The sequence below is a fragment of the Vigna unguiculata genome, chromosome 3 (genome assembly GCF_004118075.2).
Source record: "Vigna unguiculata cultivar IT97K-499-35 chromosome 3, ASM411807v1, whole genome shotgun sequence".
Taxonomy (NCBI): Eukaryota; Viridiplantae; Streptophyta; class Magnoliopsida; order Fabales; family Fabaceae; genus Vigna; species Vigna unguiculata.
This window is the reverse complement of record NC_040281.1, coordinates 63,884,007-63,904,207: the sequence shown is the minus strand read 5'-3', so window position 1 is coordinate 63,904,207 and position 20,201 is coordinate 63,884,007. Positions and strand designations below refer to the sequence as shown.

The following is a 20,201-nucleotide window of genomic DNA, read 5'->3' as shown; positions in this document are numbered from 1 at the left end:
ATATATATATATATATATATATATATATATATATATATATATATATATATATATATATATAATCTGACAACTGTAATGTGCAACTATTTTATCTTACTATATTTTAAATTTGTCATAACTAATTTATACTTTTAATTTCTTTGGATTTTGAAAAATATTACAATCTAGAATCATAAGGCTCCGTGTTGAAATTGGGTTCGTATTTGGTCACAACCATCGATTTTCATTCGGCCCATTTCTGTACAAGGCCCATACTGAAGAAAAAAATTGCTGAAAGCAACATGTACAGGCTTGGGTTGTAAATTGCTTCAAAATAAATTTCTTGAAGAATATTTAATGAATGTGTCGTATTAGTTTAATGAAAGAAGTGTCTGAAGAAGAAGAAAAAAGTCCTCACTAAAAGTAATATCAAAAGTTTCATCTTAAACATATATATTATTAATATTATGATTATTTTTTTTAGGGTTCAGGGTTTTCGATGTCTTCTTTTAAATTATTGTAACTTTTATTGACATTAAAAGTATAATAGAGAATATCTGAAAATACATAAAATACTTTTGTTGATCTCAAATTTTGTTTCTCTCGAGCTCCAATTACATTATATCCAACTATAGGTTCACTCTGTCTCCTAATTTCTTTCTTCTTGCATCAATAATGTTTTGGAAACAAAGATAATAAAAAAAATTCTAAAGTGACTTATTAGATGTTTTCTTCCAAACCAATATTCAATCGTCAATATTTTGGCTCTTTATTTAGTGAGTAGAGTATTATAAGTGTAATTTCACCTGTCCATGATGAATAAGAGAAATCTTTCTCCTCCTCTATGTTTATAGTCATGTAAGGATATATAACGATACTTTAACTCACTTTTTTTATCTACTACTCTCATCAATCTTAGATCATCATATCACATCACTACAAAAAATTAAAATAGATGATCTAAGAGTGATGATAATGATAAGTTAAAAATAAGTCAAAAAAATATGTATGACATTATTATCCTTTTTCAGAGTATAACTAAAAACATTTTCTTGTTATAATTAATGTATATTATCCTTTTTCTTTTATCTCATTTCAATATCTTGTTACATCTTATTATAGGCACAAACAACACATTTTCATAGTGTTGTCTTGTTTATCTTTTTTACATTCAATCGATAATATTATGCTATCTACAAGTGTTATATTTTCTTCTATTTGCATCAAAATAGTTACTCTTTATGACCACTCATACTATTTGTATAATTAGGAATGTCAAAATCTATATATATATATATATATATATATATATATATATAATTTTGAGGTGTCAAATATATAAAATATACGAACTCTAATTTAATCTTTGAGGGGTAAAAGATATAGTCTTTGAAACAAAGAAAAAGATTAGAAATAGATAAAAGAGTTAAATATCTAAAAAAGAGGATATTTTATGACGATGTAACTTTAGAGTATGATTTATTTTGCATGTTTAGAATATGAATGAAAGGATATGGTACTTCAAAACAATCAACTAGTTATGGTGCAATGGTTGTCGAGAAACATAATATGAAGAAGACAAAGATAAAAAAAAGTTTCGGCGGCAACCATGTTAAATTTTCAAAGATAAAAAACTCATCAGATGAGAGTCATTAAGAAAGATACCATAAAGATTTATCTACTTAAAATATGATTTTTATGAAAATGTGCTTTTGTCCAACTTTAGTTTTTTTTTTTGTTTTTTCAATTTTATATATTGATAATTTTCTTATTTTATTTTTTATTGTTTTTAATATGAGTCGAGATAATCTAATTATCTTATTTAATTATATTTATTTAAAAAAATCAAAGAAAATTCAACTTCATTTTCTTGAGTTTCTATTTCTTTTCCATGTGCCTTTTTATAGAATATCTGTATTTTCTTGGTAGGATTGGTCTTCGATATCTTCTAAAAAATTATAAAAGATTTAACCACTACCGAAAAATACGATTTATTTTGTAATATTTCCTTTTATTTTTTTACACATGATTTGTATTTTCACAATTTTTTCATAATTTTTTTAAAGTAAATCCTGACTTCTAATCTTGCACCCAATTAATAATAATATTTAGAATGTTAGGTTTTATTTTTCTTAATTTTATAGTGAAAATTAGAATTAATTCATTTTATAACTTTGATCCAACGTAATCCTCAAACTTTAAGAATATTTGAATTTAATTCTTTTAACTAAATTTTGTTAATTTTATATAATATTTTAAATGCGTTTCATACATTTAAAAAGTTAAATAAATTTAATAAAATTTGATTAAAATAATTAAATTTAAATATTTTTAAAATAAAATGATTAAATTAAATCAAAATTTCAAAAATCAACGATATTTTAATTTTTACTTTAAAGAAAGATAAGAATCGATAAAGAATGATACCTCCATCGCTAATGGCGCAATTCACGATTACACTTATACAGGTTTCTTGATCCTTTCTTCGGAAACCACTTTTTTTTAGATCAAACCTCTTCACACAAAGACACACTCAAACTCACAAGACAACTAAGAGAAGAAATTGAAGTTTTGTATATTGCATTTTACAGAAAAATGCATGTGCACTATACGGTATGTAGAGATGTACAAAGTTATAATAAAGATAGCAAAAACACGTCTTTTCATTATACTAACACTATGTTTTCTTTCTCTTTTCAAATTTTTAAACTTTTTCTTTCTTTGAAGTTCACTCTGCATTAAAAAAAAAAAACTACCCCTTGAATAAATTTACTTGACCTTCACTCGAGTATGTTTGAGAAGACGATAAAAGAGTTAGCATTAACTTTTCTAACAGCACAAGACGTTGGCTTCTGATCGTATTAATTTGAAAGAAAAGGATAGAGTTTGTAATGTAATCTGTAATATATATGAGGTAAAGGGACAACTGTGATTAAGTTTTGTAGGAAGGTCGAAGGAGAAGAGAGATTGCTTTCTAACAGTACACAACCAATTATTGTGTCTTTATTTATAATTAAAAAAAAATATTTAAAAAAAGGGTGACGAGAAGAGAAGAGTAGTTTAAATGAGGTTGGAATCGGAGAAGGGAAAGTTGTGAGGAAAGAAGTTTGAGAAGATGGTGTCCCCGATGTCAACGATTCTGGTGACGGGTGGGGCGGGCTTCATCGGATCCCACACGGTGCTCCAGCTTCTCAAACAGGGTTTCCGGGTTACCATTATCGACAACCTCGACAACTCCGTCATCGAAGCCGTTCACAGGGTTCGCCGTCTTGTCGGTCCTCACCTTTCCAACAACCTCACCTTCTGTCACGGCGACCTCCGCAATCCCAACGATTTGGAGCCACTTTTCTCTCAGACCAAGTACTTTCTACTCTCTCTCTCTTTCTCTCTCTCTGTCTTTCCGTTTGCGTGATGCATTGTTCCGTCCATCGCCGCCAGGTTTGACGCTGTCATCCACTTCGCCGGCTTAAAGGGTGTTGGAGAAAGCGTTGCAAAGCCCCGGCGTTACTACGACAACAATGTGGTGGGCACTATCAACCTTTTTCAGGCAATGGCTAAATTTAACTGCAAAAACATGGTTATTTCCTCCTCCGCCACTGTTTACGGCCAACCCCATCAAGTTCCATGCGTGGAGGAGGACTTGCATTTGCACGCCATGAATCCCTACGGAAGAACCAAGGTAGCACACTATATATACTCTGGTTGAATTTAAGATGAAAGAACTTGACATTCACAGTGTTTGTGTGCGTGTGTAGCTCTTTGTTGAAGAAATTGCCAGAGACATTCAGAGAGCAGAGGGAGATTGGAGAATCATTCTGCTGAGGTACTTCAATCCGGTTGGGGCTCACGAGAGTGGGCAGATTGGGGAAGATCCAAGGGGTATCCCCAATAACCTCATGCCTTACATTCATCAGGTTGCTGTTGGAAGATTGCCCGAGCTCAAAGTTTATGGTGATGATTATCCCACCAAGGATGGCACCCCGGTGAGTCATTCAATCTGCTTCGTTTTTCTTCACATTACAGATTGCGTCACCGGTAACAGTTTATGATTGTGTGTGAATGCAGATCCGGGATTATATCCATGTAATGGACTTGGCAGATGGTCACATTGCTGCCCTTCGAAAGCTTTTTGCAACAGACAACATTGGTCTGTCATCACTGTCGTAAAACCAGTGAATACCTTAAATTTCTTACCTTTTTTTCCCTCGCCTACCACTCACAGACAATTTCTTCACTGATTAGGTTGTACTGCCTATAATTTGGGAACTGGGCGTGGCACATCGGTGCTTGAAATGGTTGCTGCATTTGAAAAAGCTTCCGGCAAGGTCATTGTTCATTTTGTATCTTCCTCACTCACATCACATCACATCGCATGATCTTTGTAAATGTAGTGTACCTACGCACTCAACTCAACTTAACTGTTCTTTGCCTCTTCCTTTTTCCAGAAAATTTCGATGAAAATGTGTCCCAGGAGACCAGGAGATGCTACTGCTGTGTATGCATCCACGGAGAAAGCTGAGAAAGAACTTGGTTGGAAGTAAGTTTTGTATTTCACCTACATTTACATCATGTTACTTCCTTAAACTATAATTATCCATCAATTTAATCTCTGTAGTTGATACTGCTACTTGATTCAATCATTTTAGTTCCCTACCAATTTGATCTCTAGAATCATAGACCAGATTGATGATGCACAGCAAAAGCAAAATTTGAGATTAAAGTTAGGAATCAAATTGGCATATTCTTGAGAATTAAAATTACTGTGTGTGTTGGCACAGGGCAAAATACGGTATAGAGGAAATGTGCAGGGACCTATGGAACTGGGCGAGCAAAAATCCATGGGGATACCAGGGGAAACACTAGCTTCATCCCAGACACGACACGTGTGCCTTGTCGTTTTCGGATTCTTCCACTATACCATATCATCTTCACTAATAATATTTCATCTTTCTTCTGTTGATTCAATTGATTGATTCTTTACACTATCTTAGCCTAAATATTTGTCTGATTTTGATTTCTGATATTGTAGAAAGCAGAACTTCTGAGTTATATATGAGAGCCAATTAAATTATTTTCCATCAAACAGTGATCGAATGTCTCTTCAAAAATATTATTATTGTTATCACATGCTATTTTGGTACACATTTTGTTGGCTGCACTTACAGCTGTTTCAATTTTCTTAAGAGATTGCTGGCTGGCCATTCTCTGTGTAGCACATGTTGAGACCAATCCATCCATACCAACCATGTGTTTGGTTTGTTCTACGTCAAAAACCTTCAAATTTGTGTAAAAAACGTGAATAACCAAAATTACATGAAATAACTTCCAATATTTTGAACTAATTTTCTTCTTCTTTTACTTTTTTCTACGCTCATATATAAAAAATACCCAGTGAGTGTAATTTAATTCTGAAGCATTATATATCAATTTCTACATCGATAATATATGACGGTGAGCTTAAAAACAGTAAAACAAAAATCAGCTACCTTGTAATAAATGTGGTTATGCAGAAAGAAAGGATGATTGTGTCATATTTTACTGGTTTAGTTCACAAAAATGACAGGAAAGGGAAATGCAGATTGGTTGTATCTTTCTGTCCCTTGTCGAAAAAGTTGTCGGTGGTTTATAATTTTGTATGGATGATGAGGCTAAATTTGTGGTGGTGTGGCCACGTATAAATCAAAATCTAATCGTGGCCTCAACACCTAAGAAAAAGGTGTGTGAAAGTGAATGATGTTTTGGTGAAGAATGAGTTGTGGAGGCAATTAGATTAATGGCTGGACTTAGGTGGTGTTCGATAAAATACAATACAATGTACTATTTTCACCTCAGTCAACAAAATTTTTAAAGAACATGTGGTGGGAGTGCCCACAAGTATGAGGGTCATCATTTTTTGTGTCTATAAAGGAGTGGGGCATGTTCATTTGTTTCCCAGTTGTTACTATTTCCTACCAAATATTAAATGTATAAAGTAAAAACAAAGTGCATCTTGCTCTTTGTTTGATTTTATTTACTATTTAATTACCAATGAGTACAATTTTACTCTCTCATCACTTATTAATACAGTCACTGAAAGGAGTCAACTTTAATACTGCATGATTTACCTTTTCTCTTTCAACTACCCAAAAAAGTAAACAAAGTTAAGAAGATGTCAAAATTTTAACCAATATCTTTGACCCCCATAATCTGATTTTAGTGACCAACTGAGAATGGAACTGAACTTTTTTGGAATAAACTTCCTTAACCATAAAAAGTTATGTAAAATAAAAACGAACCATTTTCCTTAACCATGTTTTCTAAATTGGCAACAGGGTTGAGTGTTTTTCAGGAAATAATTATTTTCTGAAAAACATTCTAATCTATTTTCTTTTAAGCGTATAGTTTCATAACAACTCACCCATATTAAAAATTCAATCCACAATATTATTCTTGACTATTTGTCTCTTTAAAGAAGGTAAACTTAATTATTTCATTACCACATTTATTGTTTGATTTGGTAGGATTCTTAAAAAAGTTTGAGATTTATTATCATGACTAGAATTATGATAATGAAAATAATTATTATAATTATAATTCAAAACTATTCTTAATTACTAAGGATAAAACAGTAACAATTCAAATAGATGATATATATATATATATATATATATATATTATTAGATTATTCTAAGATATACGTAGTAAAAATGAATGACGAAAGAAAGCTATAAAATTATTAAATGTTAATGATACCATATTAATACTAGAGAATTATTGAAATGAGAGGTAAAACACTGTAATACATCTCATTGAAACGAGAGGTAATACAGTGTATTACCTCAAGGAAATATTTATTGATCAACTCAATGATCTTTCAATAGAAAACTGTTATATAAAACTAAGTAGAACAAAACTTGTTAACAGAAGAAACAAAAGAACAGCATAATCAACAGAAAAATAAAGAAAAATAAAGGAAGAAATAGAAAAGTAACAATTTAATCATAAATGTATAATCTTATCTCTGCAACAATTCATTCATGTAATGCCCTGTTGAAAATCATTTGCACTTCGTGATACACTTTACTAGATAAGCAAACTGCAAATAATCTATTATAATTCTAACAGCTATACTTGTATATATTATTGTTATTGTATACACACAACTCAGCACCTTTGAAGTTGTGCTCCTCTAAACCTAAACTGAGATTTAAATTATAATTAAACTACTCTAAACGCGTTTAAGATAATTTAGCGGAATGACGGTTATGCCTTTTAATAAGAAGTCAAATTTGTTATTCAGCTAAGATACTTCTCTTGTCCGAGACAACCCTTTCAGCCACCACTTTGCCTACTGAATGACGACTACTCTTGCTAGTTCCACTGGTATCTTTCCTAGAGACAGAACGTTGCGTGATCCGTATGGGAATTCCACCCAAGTCAAAGTCCTCCTTCAAGGACTTGGTTAAGAACCTGATGTCTGTATCGGAGAGCAGAGTCTTCCCACGCACAAATGCAACAAATGTAGGAGGCCGTGCCTTGACCTGCGTGAAATACTTGACCTTAGGTTGTGCTGCTTGGTCTTTCCAAGAATGCCTGCTCATAACCTGATCAAAACCAACCCATAGTGAGAGATGAGAAAGCAAATTTACTACCAATTGCATATTTTATTGTAACAAAAAGTGACGAAGGAGTAATTGCCTTTTGCAGCCAACGGTTAAGACGAGCCGTAGGTAATCTGGAACACCATTTTTCATATGTATCAATGACCTGATTCAAGACAGTGCTTCGGCCCCTTCCCTCCAATGCTGAAATGAATACAACTGGAATTCCTGTTACCTGTTGACAATGTCAAAAGTCAATGCTAAACCAAAAACACAAAATAAGTTCATTATCATGAACTTAAAAAGCTAAGGGGAAATTGGTAAGGACTGTATGATAAGTAAACAGCCTCTCATAGCACATATCTTCTCCAGTTTGTACCTTGACCAATTTTGACATCTATGTCAAAGGCATAAACACTAAAAGGCCTGATGTGTGACGGTCCAATTTATTGAACTGATAGACTTACAGAGCTTATTATTACAGAACAGACCTGAGGTATAATTGTCTGAATTTCTTGTGGGACCACTTCCATAACCTTCTCGTAGGATAATGATTTGTGTTTGCCTCTTAAAAGGTCCATCTTGTTCACAATCACAACCAGACCTCGCCCTTCTTCCACTGCCCGTCTGGCTATAACGACTTCGGCATGTTTCATACTTCGCTTTGCATTTAAAATCTGGTCAAACAGTTTTTTTTTTTTTTTCAATTAAAAAAACTTACTAATTAGCATATAGAAAGAGAGATGACAAGACAAATCCTTATATAGATCACACATATAAAAGAGGATAGTCCGCAAAGATGCCTCATAAACTTCACATGCAATCATGCACCAAGTCCATCATAATAGACAGGATAACTTCATAAAAGGGGTAGGTCACATTACAGAAGGGGATGAAATTAAACAGTGTGCTTATATCAGAAAGAACACATGCTCTATGGAATATTAATTTATTTGTACATTTTACAAGGAAACTGTCATCATTTTTTGCAAATTTTATCATTTAAGTTCTTTTTTCTGTATTTTACCTATTCATTACATGTGTAATAACTTGCTAACATGTAAAATAGAAGTTAAAAGAATGAAAAAACACTTGCAGAACGATGTTGCTTTGACATTGTTTTGTTTTCTTAACTTTTATTGTGACACATCAACATTCTATTACATATTTAATGGATCGATAAAATGCAAAAAATTAAAAATATGATGATAAAATATAGAAAAAAAAAATTCACTAGTCAAATTCATTTAATAATGATAATTGAATGATAGGATGTGTAACTAAGCCATAAGCTTTTCATACCAAAACCAGCAAAATCTAACAGCTAAGTTAACATTTTCAACCAATAAATGAATTACCAGAACATATTTTAATAGGTCCAAAGTTGTGTTTATTCATAGAAATATGCGAAAAGAAATCGAAAAATAGACTTTGTCGAATAGCAATTTAACAAGCTAATAAATTGTTTGTATTATATCATAGTTGTATGGCGTTGTCTAAATCATATACCTCTTCTGCATCTAGTACCAAAGCAATTATATGAGCCCGGAGTAGACTCTTCCTTGATTGCATAATGCTCAAGGATGCAGCCCCTTTCTCCTGTTTTGTCCTCTGCAACCAACCAGCAGTATCAACCTGAATGACAGCAAAAATGATTATAATTATAAAATGTAACTGAAATTTTAATATTAAATATATACTCAAGTGCATTGGCCATGAGGCTATACCAGATTCAGCATATCTAGTGAGTATCTTCAATAAAAATATAACTTCGGATGCCTATAACTATGCTAAGCATCACGTTTGACCACTAAATCTATGTACACTGTAGACAATAATGTGCCAAAATAAAGATTAAAACATTAAAAGGAAAATCACAATTGTAGCAAGTTGATCAATCTCAACAAAATTGCACAATAACTACAATGGAAATACATTTGAAGGGTATCTGAACTTCGATGAGAACATGCTGACTAGAAATTGCATATTTTTCAGACTGTATTTCAGAACCAAAGACATGTACATGTATGCTCACATGCACAAATTAAATGGAAAAGATGCGTGTGCCAAGAGCTTCTAACTTGAAGGTCAAAGAAACAGAGAACTATCATGTTTTCCTCTTACAAGCAACATTCCTACTTATATCTCTAATCTCTATCAGTCTCTGACATTATCAATACAACCAGAAATCCAGAATCAAGACATTCAATGGTGATTACCAGATAAATTGTTCTTCCTTGAAATTCAAATTGGGTTCTGATAGCATCCCTTGTTAGACCAGCTTCAGAACCCACAAGAACACGGTCTTCTTGCAACAATGCATTCAATAAGGTTGATTTACCAACATTAGGACGTCCGACAATGGCTAACTGCAATGGAATCTTACTTTTGTCAACATCAAGGTTGCTGCTGTCCTCATCGTGGCTATTTTCATGATCTCCTTCATCCGTATCTATGATCAGTAACAATTGAATGGGGAGTTAACATAGTGATAACACAGCAACACACGGTGAACTTAATGTTTACAAGTTTAAATTGCATGTTCATTCCCCCCTCTTTGTGACCAGAAAAAAACTGACCAACAAATAATTAGTTTAGCAAGCCTTCCACGTACCCAAAATGATGAAAGTTATCAAGTGTATAATAAGTGACCAAACAGTAACCTTGTAGTGGTGGTTAATAGTTATCATTCTTTGATTGCCCAATGAAATAAGCTCTTACTTACCATTCAAGACTCGAAGCATATAGTCCTCCAGGAGAGGCCTAAGAGACACATACAACTCATGCATTCCCAGTCCAGTCTCAGCAGATATGGCAATGGGATCCCCAAAACCCAAACGGCACATTTCATTAGCAGCTGTGGCCAGAGAATCATCGGCATCGAATAGGGATTCCGATTTATTCATGGCAACAATAGGTTTGATTTGAGGTGCATGCTTTCTTAACCATTTTCCAACCTCCAGATCAAGAGGATGAATTCCAGCTCTGGTGACCAGCCAAAGGAACACAAGCAGACTAGCACAAATTAGTACTTTGAATGGAGAGAAAGTGATATATTAAATCTGTCTGACATGTGTAATTCATTCATTCCATGCAAATTGAGGAAAGAGAAACCGGAGTATATTCTAACAAGTTGTCTGTCTGACTGAATCCAAGGCAGAGTAAGGGAAGCATGGTATATGCACACAATAGAAAACTGGAAACAAACCTTGCGTCAGTGAGGAAGAGTGCAAAGTTAGACCTTGCCAACACGTTTGCTGTCATAGAAGCAGTTCTGTGGAGGATAGAACCGGAAGAGGCTTCAGCTTCCAGGCCAGCAGAGTCCAAGACCCTGAATCGTAAATCACCCAGCTTGGCAACTCCTTCTCGTATGTCACGAGTAACATGATCATCAGGGGTGTTATACACCAGAGCCTCCCTCCTCCGAATCAGACTAAAACCAATAATAATTAACAACTGCCTCGGGGCTATGACTATGACTAAGCAATAATCAAAGTTTGTGTGTGTATTTCAATGGCTCACCGGTTGAACAATGCAGATTTGCCGACATTAGGTCGCCCTAGAATGACGACAGTGGGGAGGCGAGTAATTTGAATTTGAGTGAAATCAAGAGGTGCAGCACGGGTACAAAACCCCCTCACAGTGACATCCGACGGTAGTGCTGCAACTGCAAAGAAAGTGAGGAACTTTGTTTCTTGAAGAGAGTTGATAGTGACGTTACATATTGCAAAGTGAAAGGAATAATGAGATGAAGAAAGTTACAAGCAAAGTTGTGGAAAAAAAGAAGCCTCCTGATGCGGGTCATTTGATCCCTCGAGCTAGGCTACGAAAAATGTGAAAGTTTCATAAGCATTTTAACAAACACGTTGTGGGCAGTTTACAAGATCCTGCGTTGGGTTGAGATGCTCCCAAGTTTGAGTGTTTTGTTTGTCGTTTTTCAAATGTAGAAACAAATGAGTATCCCCTTAAATTCAAGGAAGAAATAATGCTACACCAATACATTAAATACAAATTTTAAAAAAAGTTTTTATTAAACTATATTAGTTGTTTATTTTTATCCAAATTTCAAATCAATATTGTTTTATCTTCTTCACACGTTAAATTCTTGGGAATATTCAAAACCATATATATTCAATGAAATGATATTTCTTACAGCTTCAGTGTCTTTGTTTTTACATGTATACTAGTACATGATGATTTTCAATTTTGAATTATTTTGAACAATGTAAGTATAATTGTATTTTACAATTTATTTAACTTATTTAAACTTCTGAGTTTATACTATATATAGTTTTTTAAACAAATATTTTTTGGTTTACATCTATGCACATGTAATTTAATTAACTTTGATGTTTTCTCATAATACTTTTTTAATTTTTTTAAGTAAAAAAATCATCTCATCATGCTACAAGAAAATGTGGAAAAAAATAAAGCTTTTCAATGTTACATGATAACGAAATAAAGTGAAATGTTTTAAGAAGTTTAAATCCATCATATATGAAAATAATTTTGTAATTTAGTCATATTATTACTTAAATATTTCATGGAAAATACGGTTAAAGTTATTAAAAACTGATCTATTTGATTTATATTTAATAAAAATAAATAATATCAATATTTTTACATTACCCGAACTTATTTTATTCTGAGATAAATGCCTTATTAAAGTTTAAAATTTTTAACCATTCAATGCAAATTCTTATTAAATTAATATAAAGTAATTTCAAATAAAATTTATAAAAAATACTTTTTATACTTTGAAAGATGAAACAAGTTAAATAAATAAATAATAAATACTACCAGTAATAATATGATTGAGAAAAAAAAAAACATGTTTAAAAGTGTTTAATGAAAGGTGAGAAGACATGACAGTTTTTAATATTTTCTAAATATATTGGTATTGTAACATAAAAGCTGTCAATAACTAAGAGGGAAGGGGGCGTTGTAAATAAAGTAACAAAGAAGACATAAATATAAAAACCGTTAATTGTTTACTTTGTCTCTCTAAATAAATAAAACTGATTGATTTTTTTAATACATAAGATTTTAGATAGTATAAAAGAGATTATTCTATGCAATAAAAATAATATCTTATTTTTTTTACTCACTCCAGAAGTTTTAGAACAAAAATATAATAAAGTTGACTGAAGAATGATTTATCTACAGATGCTATTTTACTAATCTTGAGTTAAGAATATTAACACCTTTTTTAGGAAAAATTTAGATTACTCTTTCATCTAAACTGTGAATTAAAAAGCTTAAAATAATATAAGAAGAAACTAAAAAGAAAAAAATATTTGTAATTATAGAAGTTTATCAAGTAATTAATCCACAAATAAATAAAAAAGAAAATGAATAAAGAAGGAGAGGGTAGTGTAAATATACAGTAGTACTAAATAATGAATCATCCTGGACCAGACCCCATTCCGTTTTGGTTATCTCTCACTCTTTCAACTCTTTCTCTTTCTCTTTCTCTTTCTCTCCCAACCCCATCTATCATTCTATCTCTCTCTCCAAACCACACCACCAAATTCCAATGCATCTTCCTTCTTATTTCAATCACTGCTACTATTACTCTTTCATGCTTTTGCTTCTCCATATTTGAATTCATTTTCCCTGAATCTCTTTCTATCTGATAGGGCAAAAACAAAACCCTAGCCTAGGATATATCTCAGACAAAAACCTCCTTCGTTGGGGTGGCGTGGGTGGATAATTCAACTGCTCCAGCACAGAAGAAGAGAGGAGATGGAAGGAGTACCGCACCCAGTACCCAGAACTGTCGAAGAGGTTTTCACCGACTTTAAGGGCAGACGCTCTGGTTTGATTAAGGCCCTCACCACCGGTACTCTTCTCTCTTTCTCTCCTTTTTCTATAGTTCTCTTTGTTTCACTTATCGTAACATGTTTATATTATGTTTACACTGTCTTCTTCTTGTTGTTGCAGACGTTGAAAAGTTTTACCAGCAGTGCGATCCTGGTGGGTTTGGGTTTTCTGCAATTAATGTCCTTTTTTTTGTCATTTCGTTAGCTGTTTTCTCACTCACCCCCTTTTTTTTTCTTCTGCTTTTAACATTTCCTTCGTGCCCATTATTCGTTTTGTTTTTCTATGCTCCCGAATTATGAGTGTTGCTTCTATCGCCAAATTCATGTACTCTTTTCTGCCTTCCTCAACTGTTACATTTCATTTGGAGTAATAATTCTACTTCTCAAAGCACACATTTATGTCTCGCTCGCTCATCTGTTAATGTTTGAGAGTTTATCTGCACTGCTTGCTCTGAAGGAGTTAGGTTAAAAATTTGTCCTTGGGAAGCTATTTGGAAACGCAAATTATTGGAGGGGGACAGGTTAAAAATTTCTGATCAATTTTTAGAGGAAAGAAAACTGGGCAACCATTATTTCAAAAAAAAAAAAAGTTTAGTTTGAGGGAGTAATATTGCCCCACTACTTCGATTATACTAGCATCTACCCCTCCGCATAAAAAAAAAAAAAAAAACTAACATCTACTACACACCGTGTAACGCCTTACCTAGGGACAGATGAGAGTACGCATGGGATGCGGGGTTTGTGCATGTATGAAACTGAGAGAGGGACCTATAATCCTTTCCCCCTCCTTCCTTGGATGTCTTAATATTTTTAATGTGATATATGTCAGGCCGTTGAAGTTTCATAGTTGCTATCTGTTGAATGTGAGAATCTACTGATGATGTTGAACAGTTAGTAATGTTCATTCAAATGTATTCAGTTGAATGTGAGAATCTACTGGTGACGTTGGACCGTTTGTAACTAACAACCTTTCAAGTGTATTCAGTTGAATGTGATTATCTACGGGTGATATTGAACTGATGGTAACAATGATTCAAATGTATTCTGTTAAATGTGAGAATCTCGGGGTGATGTTGAACCATTAGTAACAACCATTTGTTTTCTTCCTCTACTGCAAATGTTTAAAGTTTTATGTGTTTAATGTGAATTTGGTTGTTACTGTGCACAATTGTCACTACTACAAGGTTTTGTGTGTGTCACTCGACTGGGTCTCTTTAATGTTCGTCATGGCTTGTCGTTTCTTTCTGACTTCGGTATGTTTGAAAGTTGTTAGAAAGAAATTAATGGTTATATGAAGGGAATTTAATAAAAAATGGGAGCGAAATTGTATCAATTTCGAATAATTGTTTATCCTAAAGTACTATGCCACAATGCAATTTCAACAGTTAAATGTGATTTGAATAGAGAACATATGAATTGTTATCGAAGTAATTTACATAATTTGACATCCAAAATAGGAAGAACCCAAAAGAGCAATTATTTGAAGTATTATACGAAATATGTTTTGTTAACATTATGTTATTAATTTACAGAAATTGTCTTCCTAGGTAGGAAGAACCGAAAAGAGTGAGTATTTGAAGTGTTATTTTTAATGTTTTTGTTAACAATATGTTATTCTCATTGTAGAGAAGGAGAATCTGTGTCTATATGGGTTTCCAAATGAAACTTGGGAAGTAAATTTGCCTGTCGAGGAAGTGCCTCCTGAACTTCCTGAGCCGGCATTAGGTATAAACTTTGCCAGGGATGGCATGCAAGAGAAGGACTGGCTATCACTGGTTGCAGTTCACAGTGACTCATGGCTGCTTGCTGTTGCTTTTTACTTTGGTGCCCGCTTTGGATTTGGTAAGAATGAAAGGTAAGAATTCCGTTCTCTATTATACACTTGCAGAACATTTTCATTCTTATTAGCCTTGTCAACTTGTTTTATATTATTTATTGTAGAGCTACAACCTTCTTCTAAACTTGCTTCCATCTTTTCCTTGTATTTTTCCAATAAGTATTTGGCTTTTCACACCCTATTAGTTTTGAACTTCTTTGATACATCTAACATGCAGTACAAATTTTTTGGAATAAAAGTTATCGTTAGTTGAATTACATTATACATTACGACAGTAAGATATTGCAAGATTTTTATGTTTTTCAATAATCTATGGCAGTCAACAGTCAAAGATGAAACGTAGCAATACGTGTAAATTTTCATGAAACGCTGAACCAAATGCAAGTCATGGTTCTCTGTGTGTATTTGTAAACTTAATTGCAGTTTTAATTCTACAGGATAAGCATACTGTGGATGGAATTGTTAGAAAATAACTGTTCAAGGCGATATACACTTCATATCCCTCCATTCCTAAATACAAGACATCTATAGTCTTTGTAGATTCGAGACCCCATATCGATATGACCAAATTACAGTCTATACATAAGTACAAACCTCATTCTACAAATCTGTTTTGAATGTTTGAGTAAGCCCTAAATCCATTTTCTAGGAATAACGAAATACTAATTCACATTTTTTAAGAAAGTTGGTTATAATTCAGTTAGTAATGTTTAATGTGTAAGTAATTGTAATATTTTCCAAAATTCTCTTTAATAGATAATGATGGAAAGATAATAATTGGTGGTGGAGTTTTAATTTTAGAAATTAAACTCTTGTACTATCAATCGATAGGTGTGGGTACACAGCCCGACTCGTTTAAGGTTTGGCCCATGAAGTCTGTGTTTTAAATGGGCTGGATAAATCCGGCCTACAAAATAAATGATTTTTTTTTTCCAAATCTGTAGCTTGTTTCACAAAGCCATGGATAACTCCGACTGTCAAACTTTTTGAATAGAAAACAATTTCTTTACCTCTATGACTTTTTTTTTTCTTTTGCACTGTTGAGCTAAATTGGGTCCAAATTAAAACATAAAACATTAAAACTGTTTTAAATATTAGATTATTACAACATTTAAATTGTTTGTCTCAATAGTCAGTAGTTAATAATACTAACTAAAACATTTAAATTGTTTAAATACTAAAAATATGACAGCATATTTATTATTTATGGACTTAAAATAAGTCTATTCTGTAAAAAAAAATATTATTGCAAGTGACAATTAGAAAAATAGTGTTATAAAAATGGATAGGTAAATTTCAATCAATGAATCTCGTGTTTCTTAAATTTATGTTTTGGTTCTTGGAAGATTGGATTTAATTCAACATGGTTCTCAAAAATGACTTTGTCAAGTGTCACCACACTCTCCAAATTAATCCAGTCCTCTTAAGACAAAATTGTTATGCGCCCAATGATTGAAGGCTGAAATTTTCATTGGTGGTTGGGTTCAGCTGAAGAATTATATAGTTAATTGATGAGTTTGAAAGTTTTTGATCACTGTAAAGAATATGTTGAGAGACCAAAATACCGATTTTCTTCATCTATATCTTGTCAAGAAACCAATGGCATGCCCGTTCATATTCTTTCTCGCTGTTTAAGGTTTATACTTGTCTATAAATTGCGTGTTCAATCATGTTTTTTCTCACCCTGCTAGGTACTGACTGACCATGTCTATGCCTAAATGTATCCCTATTCTTCTCCCTTTAACCCTTTTCGTGTACAGTGACTATCTGTTTATTTAATATTGGAAACTTTTTTTACTGTAGAGATAATTACTTGTTAAATCTGTAATATTTGTCTGGAGGAACTTCCTTTTCTGTTTTGTTGGCATGATTCATGTTTTAATTTTCTCTCTCTACTTGCAGTTTTAAATTTTCTTCATTTTCAGTTTTTGCTCCTTGTCATTTAACTTCACCCTCTGATTGAAGTTTAAACTTGTTAATACTAAAGTATGAAAACGTTGGAGTTTGGTGATACACTATTGGTGAATATATAGGATAAACTATCTTTGATAAATTTTTTTTCCGTAGGCAAGTCAAACGAAAACTAACCTCAAAAGTAAGCAAGCCAAAGCAAAATAAAGAGGGAGGAAATTGAGTGCAACAAAGAAATTAGAATTAGGTAGGGGTTTTCATACACATCCTCCTCTAATTCGCACTAAGAAGCATGGAGAAAAAAAAATCTCGTCTTCTTCCCATTTGCCTCTGTCACAACTCCATGCCACTGTTGAAGCTCCAAATACCATGGAAATGATCCACCCTTACAAAAACCTCCAAACTACCCCCAGGAGGTATTCCCTCTTTGTGCCTTAGTCTCCCAAATCCCATGTCCTCAACTTGTTGCTGATCAAAATTGCCTCCAAGGTCCTTAAATTCCAGAGTAACTGTAAACCAAAGCCACAAGAAACCAGAGCCAAGCGGAAGTTATAATTGAAGAGTCAATACATCCAACCAGAATGAAACAAAGGTTGGCATAAGAGTTTGAGATTGTAGAAAGATAGTGGAAAATTGGCCATAGCCCCTATTTCCTTTGGGGTCACTATATTAGAACCAAAGAAACAACAATATATTGGATGGTGGTTAAAATTGTATGGATTTAGTAATGTGTTATTAGGAAAAGGGGATTTGGGGGAAAGACCTGAAGAAGACTGAGATTTGAGTTTTGGAATTTGGGATTCATGCTCACTTGTGATGGTGTATGCTGAGGGTTGCTACTTGTGGTTTTGGTTGTGGGGGGAGCTCTACAGTAGCACCGCATGTTGATTGTGTACTTGGACAGTGGAAGCAATTATGTGGGAAGTTGGTTTGTGGTGTAGTTAAATTGGTTTTGTAAGGGTGATGGAGAAGGAAGTGACTGAAATTTTATAGGAAGTGCTTATGGTCCGAATGTAAAGTGGCTTTGGAGCATGGTAATAAGCTACTACCTTACCATGGTGGGTTTGGAAGGTGACACGGTAATCTCCATGTTGTATATGCCAAGTAGATATTGTTCACGTATACATGATAATGTGGCAAATTATTTGCCCGGTCCTCACTTAATAATATTATGACAGCAGGGACTAAAATAACACTGAGTAAATCAAGCATCATGGCAGATATGTCTACGGACTAAAACAAAAAAGATGGATATTTTTATAAGAATGAGAAATATATTTAAGCCAAAAAAAATTTAAAGAATGGGTTCAAAGGGTCAAGGTGGGAATAGTTGCTTGTGGCTTCGTTAAATTTTTGAAGGTCCCCCAGCATTGGTAGGGATATTGCAGCTTTTTACTGGTGAACTGTGCAGAAATATGGATGCTTAAATCATCACAAACGAGACGTATTACTAATACTAAAGTTAAAAGACAAAGAACAACTTTGGGAGTTCATACGGGCCCTGTTAAAATTATAGGGTTCTAACTATTGGGGAAAGAAATTAAGAGTATACAAATTTGAATAGTATTCTCCTACATGTTGAGAAATACTATGTGATACAGTCAATATATTAGTAGTAGATATTTTCTATATATTTAACCTAAGGTCAGTTACTTGTATTCTTCTGGGGTATATTTGAGCCTCCCATTGGTCCCTTTAATCTTTGTACCATTGCCAGTGACTCAATGTAACATCTGAGTGCAAAGTTAGTCCGATTGAATTCAATACCAAAGTTGGGAGATAAATCATGTATCTTTAAAGGAAAGTTTGGTCCTTTGGGGTAGGGAGGGTGAGTAAAACAAAATCAAAAAAAAAAAAAGGCTCAGCGGAGTGCAAGAAGAAAAAGTACACTGCTACAAATCTAGAGAAACTTGGTTTGAAGTTCGTATATGATATCATTTTTGGAGGTTCTTCTAATTTTGGTTCGAACGGATATTTACAGGAAAAGGCTTTTTCAGATGATAAATGATCTGCCAACAATCTTCGAACTTGTGACTGGAAGTGTTAAGCAATCAAAGGATCAACCTGCTGCTCACAACAATGGTAGCAAATTCAAATCAAGTGGAAAGGTGGTATGTAGTTTTCAATCATTTCTTAATTTATGTTTGTATGACTGCCCTTGTGTGGAAAGTCACTTGGGTCTTCCTGTTAACAGTCCCGTCAGTCTGAATCTCAAGCCAAGGGGATGAAGATGTCTGCACCACCTAAAGAGGAGGATGACAGTGGAGATGAAGAAGAAGAAGATGACGAACAAGGTGCAACATGTGGTGCTTGCGGTGATAATTATGGCACTGATGAATTCTGGATCTGTTGTGATATGTGTGAAAGATGGTTCCATGGTAAATGTGTTAAAATCACTCCCGCTAAGGCTGAGCACATCAAGCAATACAAGTGCCCTAGCTGCAGTAACAAAAGGGTTAGAGTTTGAAAGCTCTAACCTTTGGACCCATCAGCAATTAAACAGACAAGATTTAGAATGTTTGATAACATTTTTACAAGTGAAAATTGCTTCCTGTTCTAGTCAATGGTGCACTTTAATGACTATGCAGATGGAATTTCAAGTTTTGCTACTGTGTTCATTCCTACTGTCTAATCTTCTTGGGAATTGTGTTAAGTAGTCATTGACAACAAAGATATTATATAAATATATTATGCAGTTTCTGGTTTTGATTTAATAACATATTATTTACTTCTGCATTATAATGTGGTGGGAGTCACGGTTACATAGTGTGGCTTCAACGGAATTCAATTCCAAGATCAGTGGTGCTCACAAAGGGGCTGTGATATTGCTTGAGCCCGTTTTTAATTTTGTTAGTCTAATTTTCTCTCATCTTGAGGAAGGAAAAAAAGGGCAATGATGTTCTGTAGAACGAAATATTGTTTTCCATTATTGGAGGCTGGTCTTGTTAGTAGGTTCGTTGCGATTATGGCAAGAAGGTTCAAATTGTTGACATGCTTAGATTCAGCCACTACGGAGGAAGTAATTTTTTACTCCTTTTTTTGTGTGGTTTCTGGTGAATACTAGAAAGAACA

General features: G+C 33.4%; 3 protein-coding genes across 5 annotated transcripts; 2 read left to right on the top strand and 1 right to left on the bottom strand.

Annotated features, from left to right (window-relative positions):
• Window positions 1–3,010: 3,010 nt before the first annotated feature.
• Window positions 3,011–5,062, top strand: LOC114176089 (UDP-glucose 4-epimerase GEPI42-like). Its single transcript, XM_028061002.1, has 7 exons — window positions 3,011–3,339; window positions 3,418–3,658; window positions 3,735–3,962; window positions 4,045–4,126; window positions 4,222–4,304; window positions 4,425–4,516; window positions 4,758–5,062. The coding sequence occupies exons 1-7, from the start codon at window positions 3,095–3,097 to the stop codon at window positions 4,840–4,842; spliced, it is 1,056 nt and encodes a 351-aa protein (XP_027916803.1). The 5' UTR covers window positions 3,011–3,094; the 3' UTR covers window positions 4,843–5,062.
• Window positions 5,063–6,956: 1,894 nt separating this feature from the next.
• Window positions 6,957–11,536, bottom strand: LOC114174960 (GTPase Der). Its single transcript, XM_028059696.1, has 9 exons — window positions 11,322–11,536; window positions 11,082–11,226; window positions 10,768–10,992; window positions 10,285–10,544; window positions 9,779–10,011; window positions 9,069–9,194; window positions 8,051–8,236; window positions 7,657–7,794; window positions 6,957–7,562 (listed from the first exon to the last, which is right to left on the bottom strand). The coding sequence occupies exons 1-9, from the start codon at window positions 11,362–11,364 to the stop codon at window positions 7,251–7,253; spliced, it is 1,668 nt and encodes a 555-aa protein (XP_027915497.1). The 5' UTR covers window positions 11,365–11,536; the 3' UTR covers window positions 6,957–7,250.
• A 1,398-nt stretch (window positions 11,537–12,934) lies between these two features.
• LOC114179604 (PHD finger protein Alfin1) lies at window positions 12,935–19,843 on the top strand. 3 transcript variants are annotated; one of them, XM_028066011.1, is made up of 6 exons: window positions 12,935–12,993; window positions 13,199–13,401; window positions 13,503–13,535; window positions 15,008–15,236; window positions 19,111–19,240; window positions 19,324–19,843. In XM_028066011.1, the coding sequence occupies exons 2-6, from the start codon at window positions 13,305–13,307 to the stop codon at window positions 19,594–19,596; spliced, it is 762 nt and encodes a 253-aa protein (XP_027921812.1). In that variant the 5' UTR covers window positions 12,935–12,993; window positions 13,199–13,304; the 3' UTR covers window positions 19,597–19,843. The 3 variants fall into 3 exon arrangements, with proteins under 3 accessions (XP_027921812.1, XP_027921813.1, XP_027921811.1); XM_028066012.1 differs by having other exon boundaries at window positions 12,971–13,401; window positions 19,111–19,237; XM_028066010.1 differs by lacking the exon at window positions 12,935–12,993 and having other exon boundaries at window positions 13,000–13,401.
• Window positions 19,844–20,201: the final 358 nt, after the last annotated feature.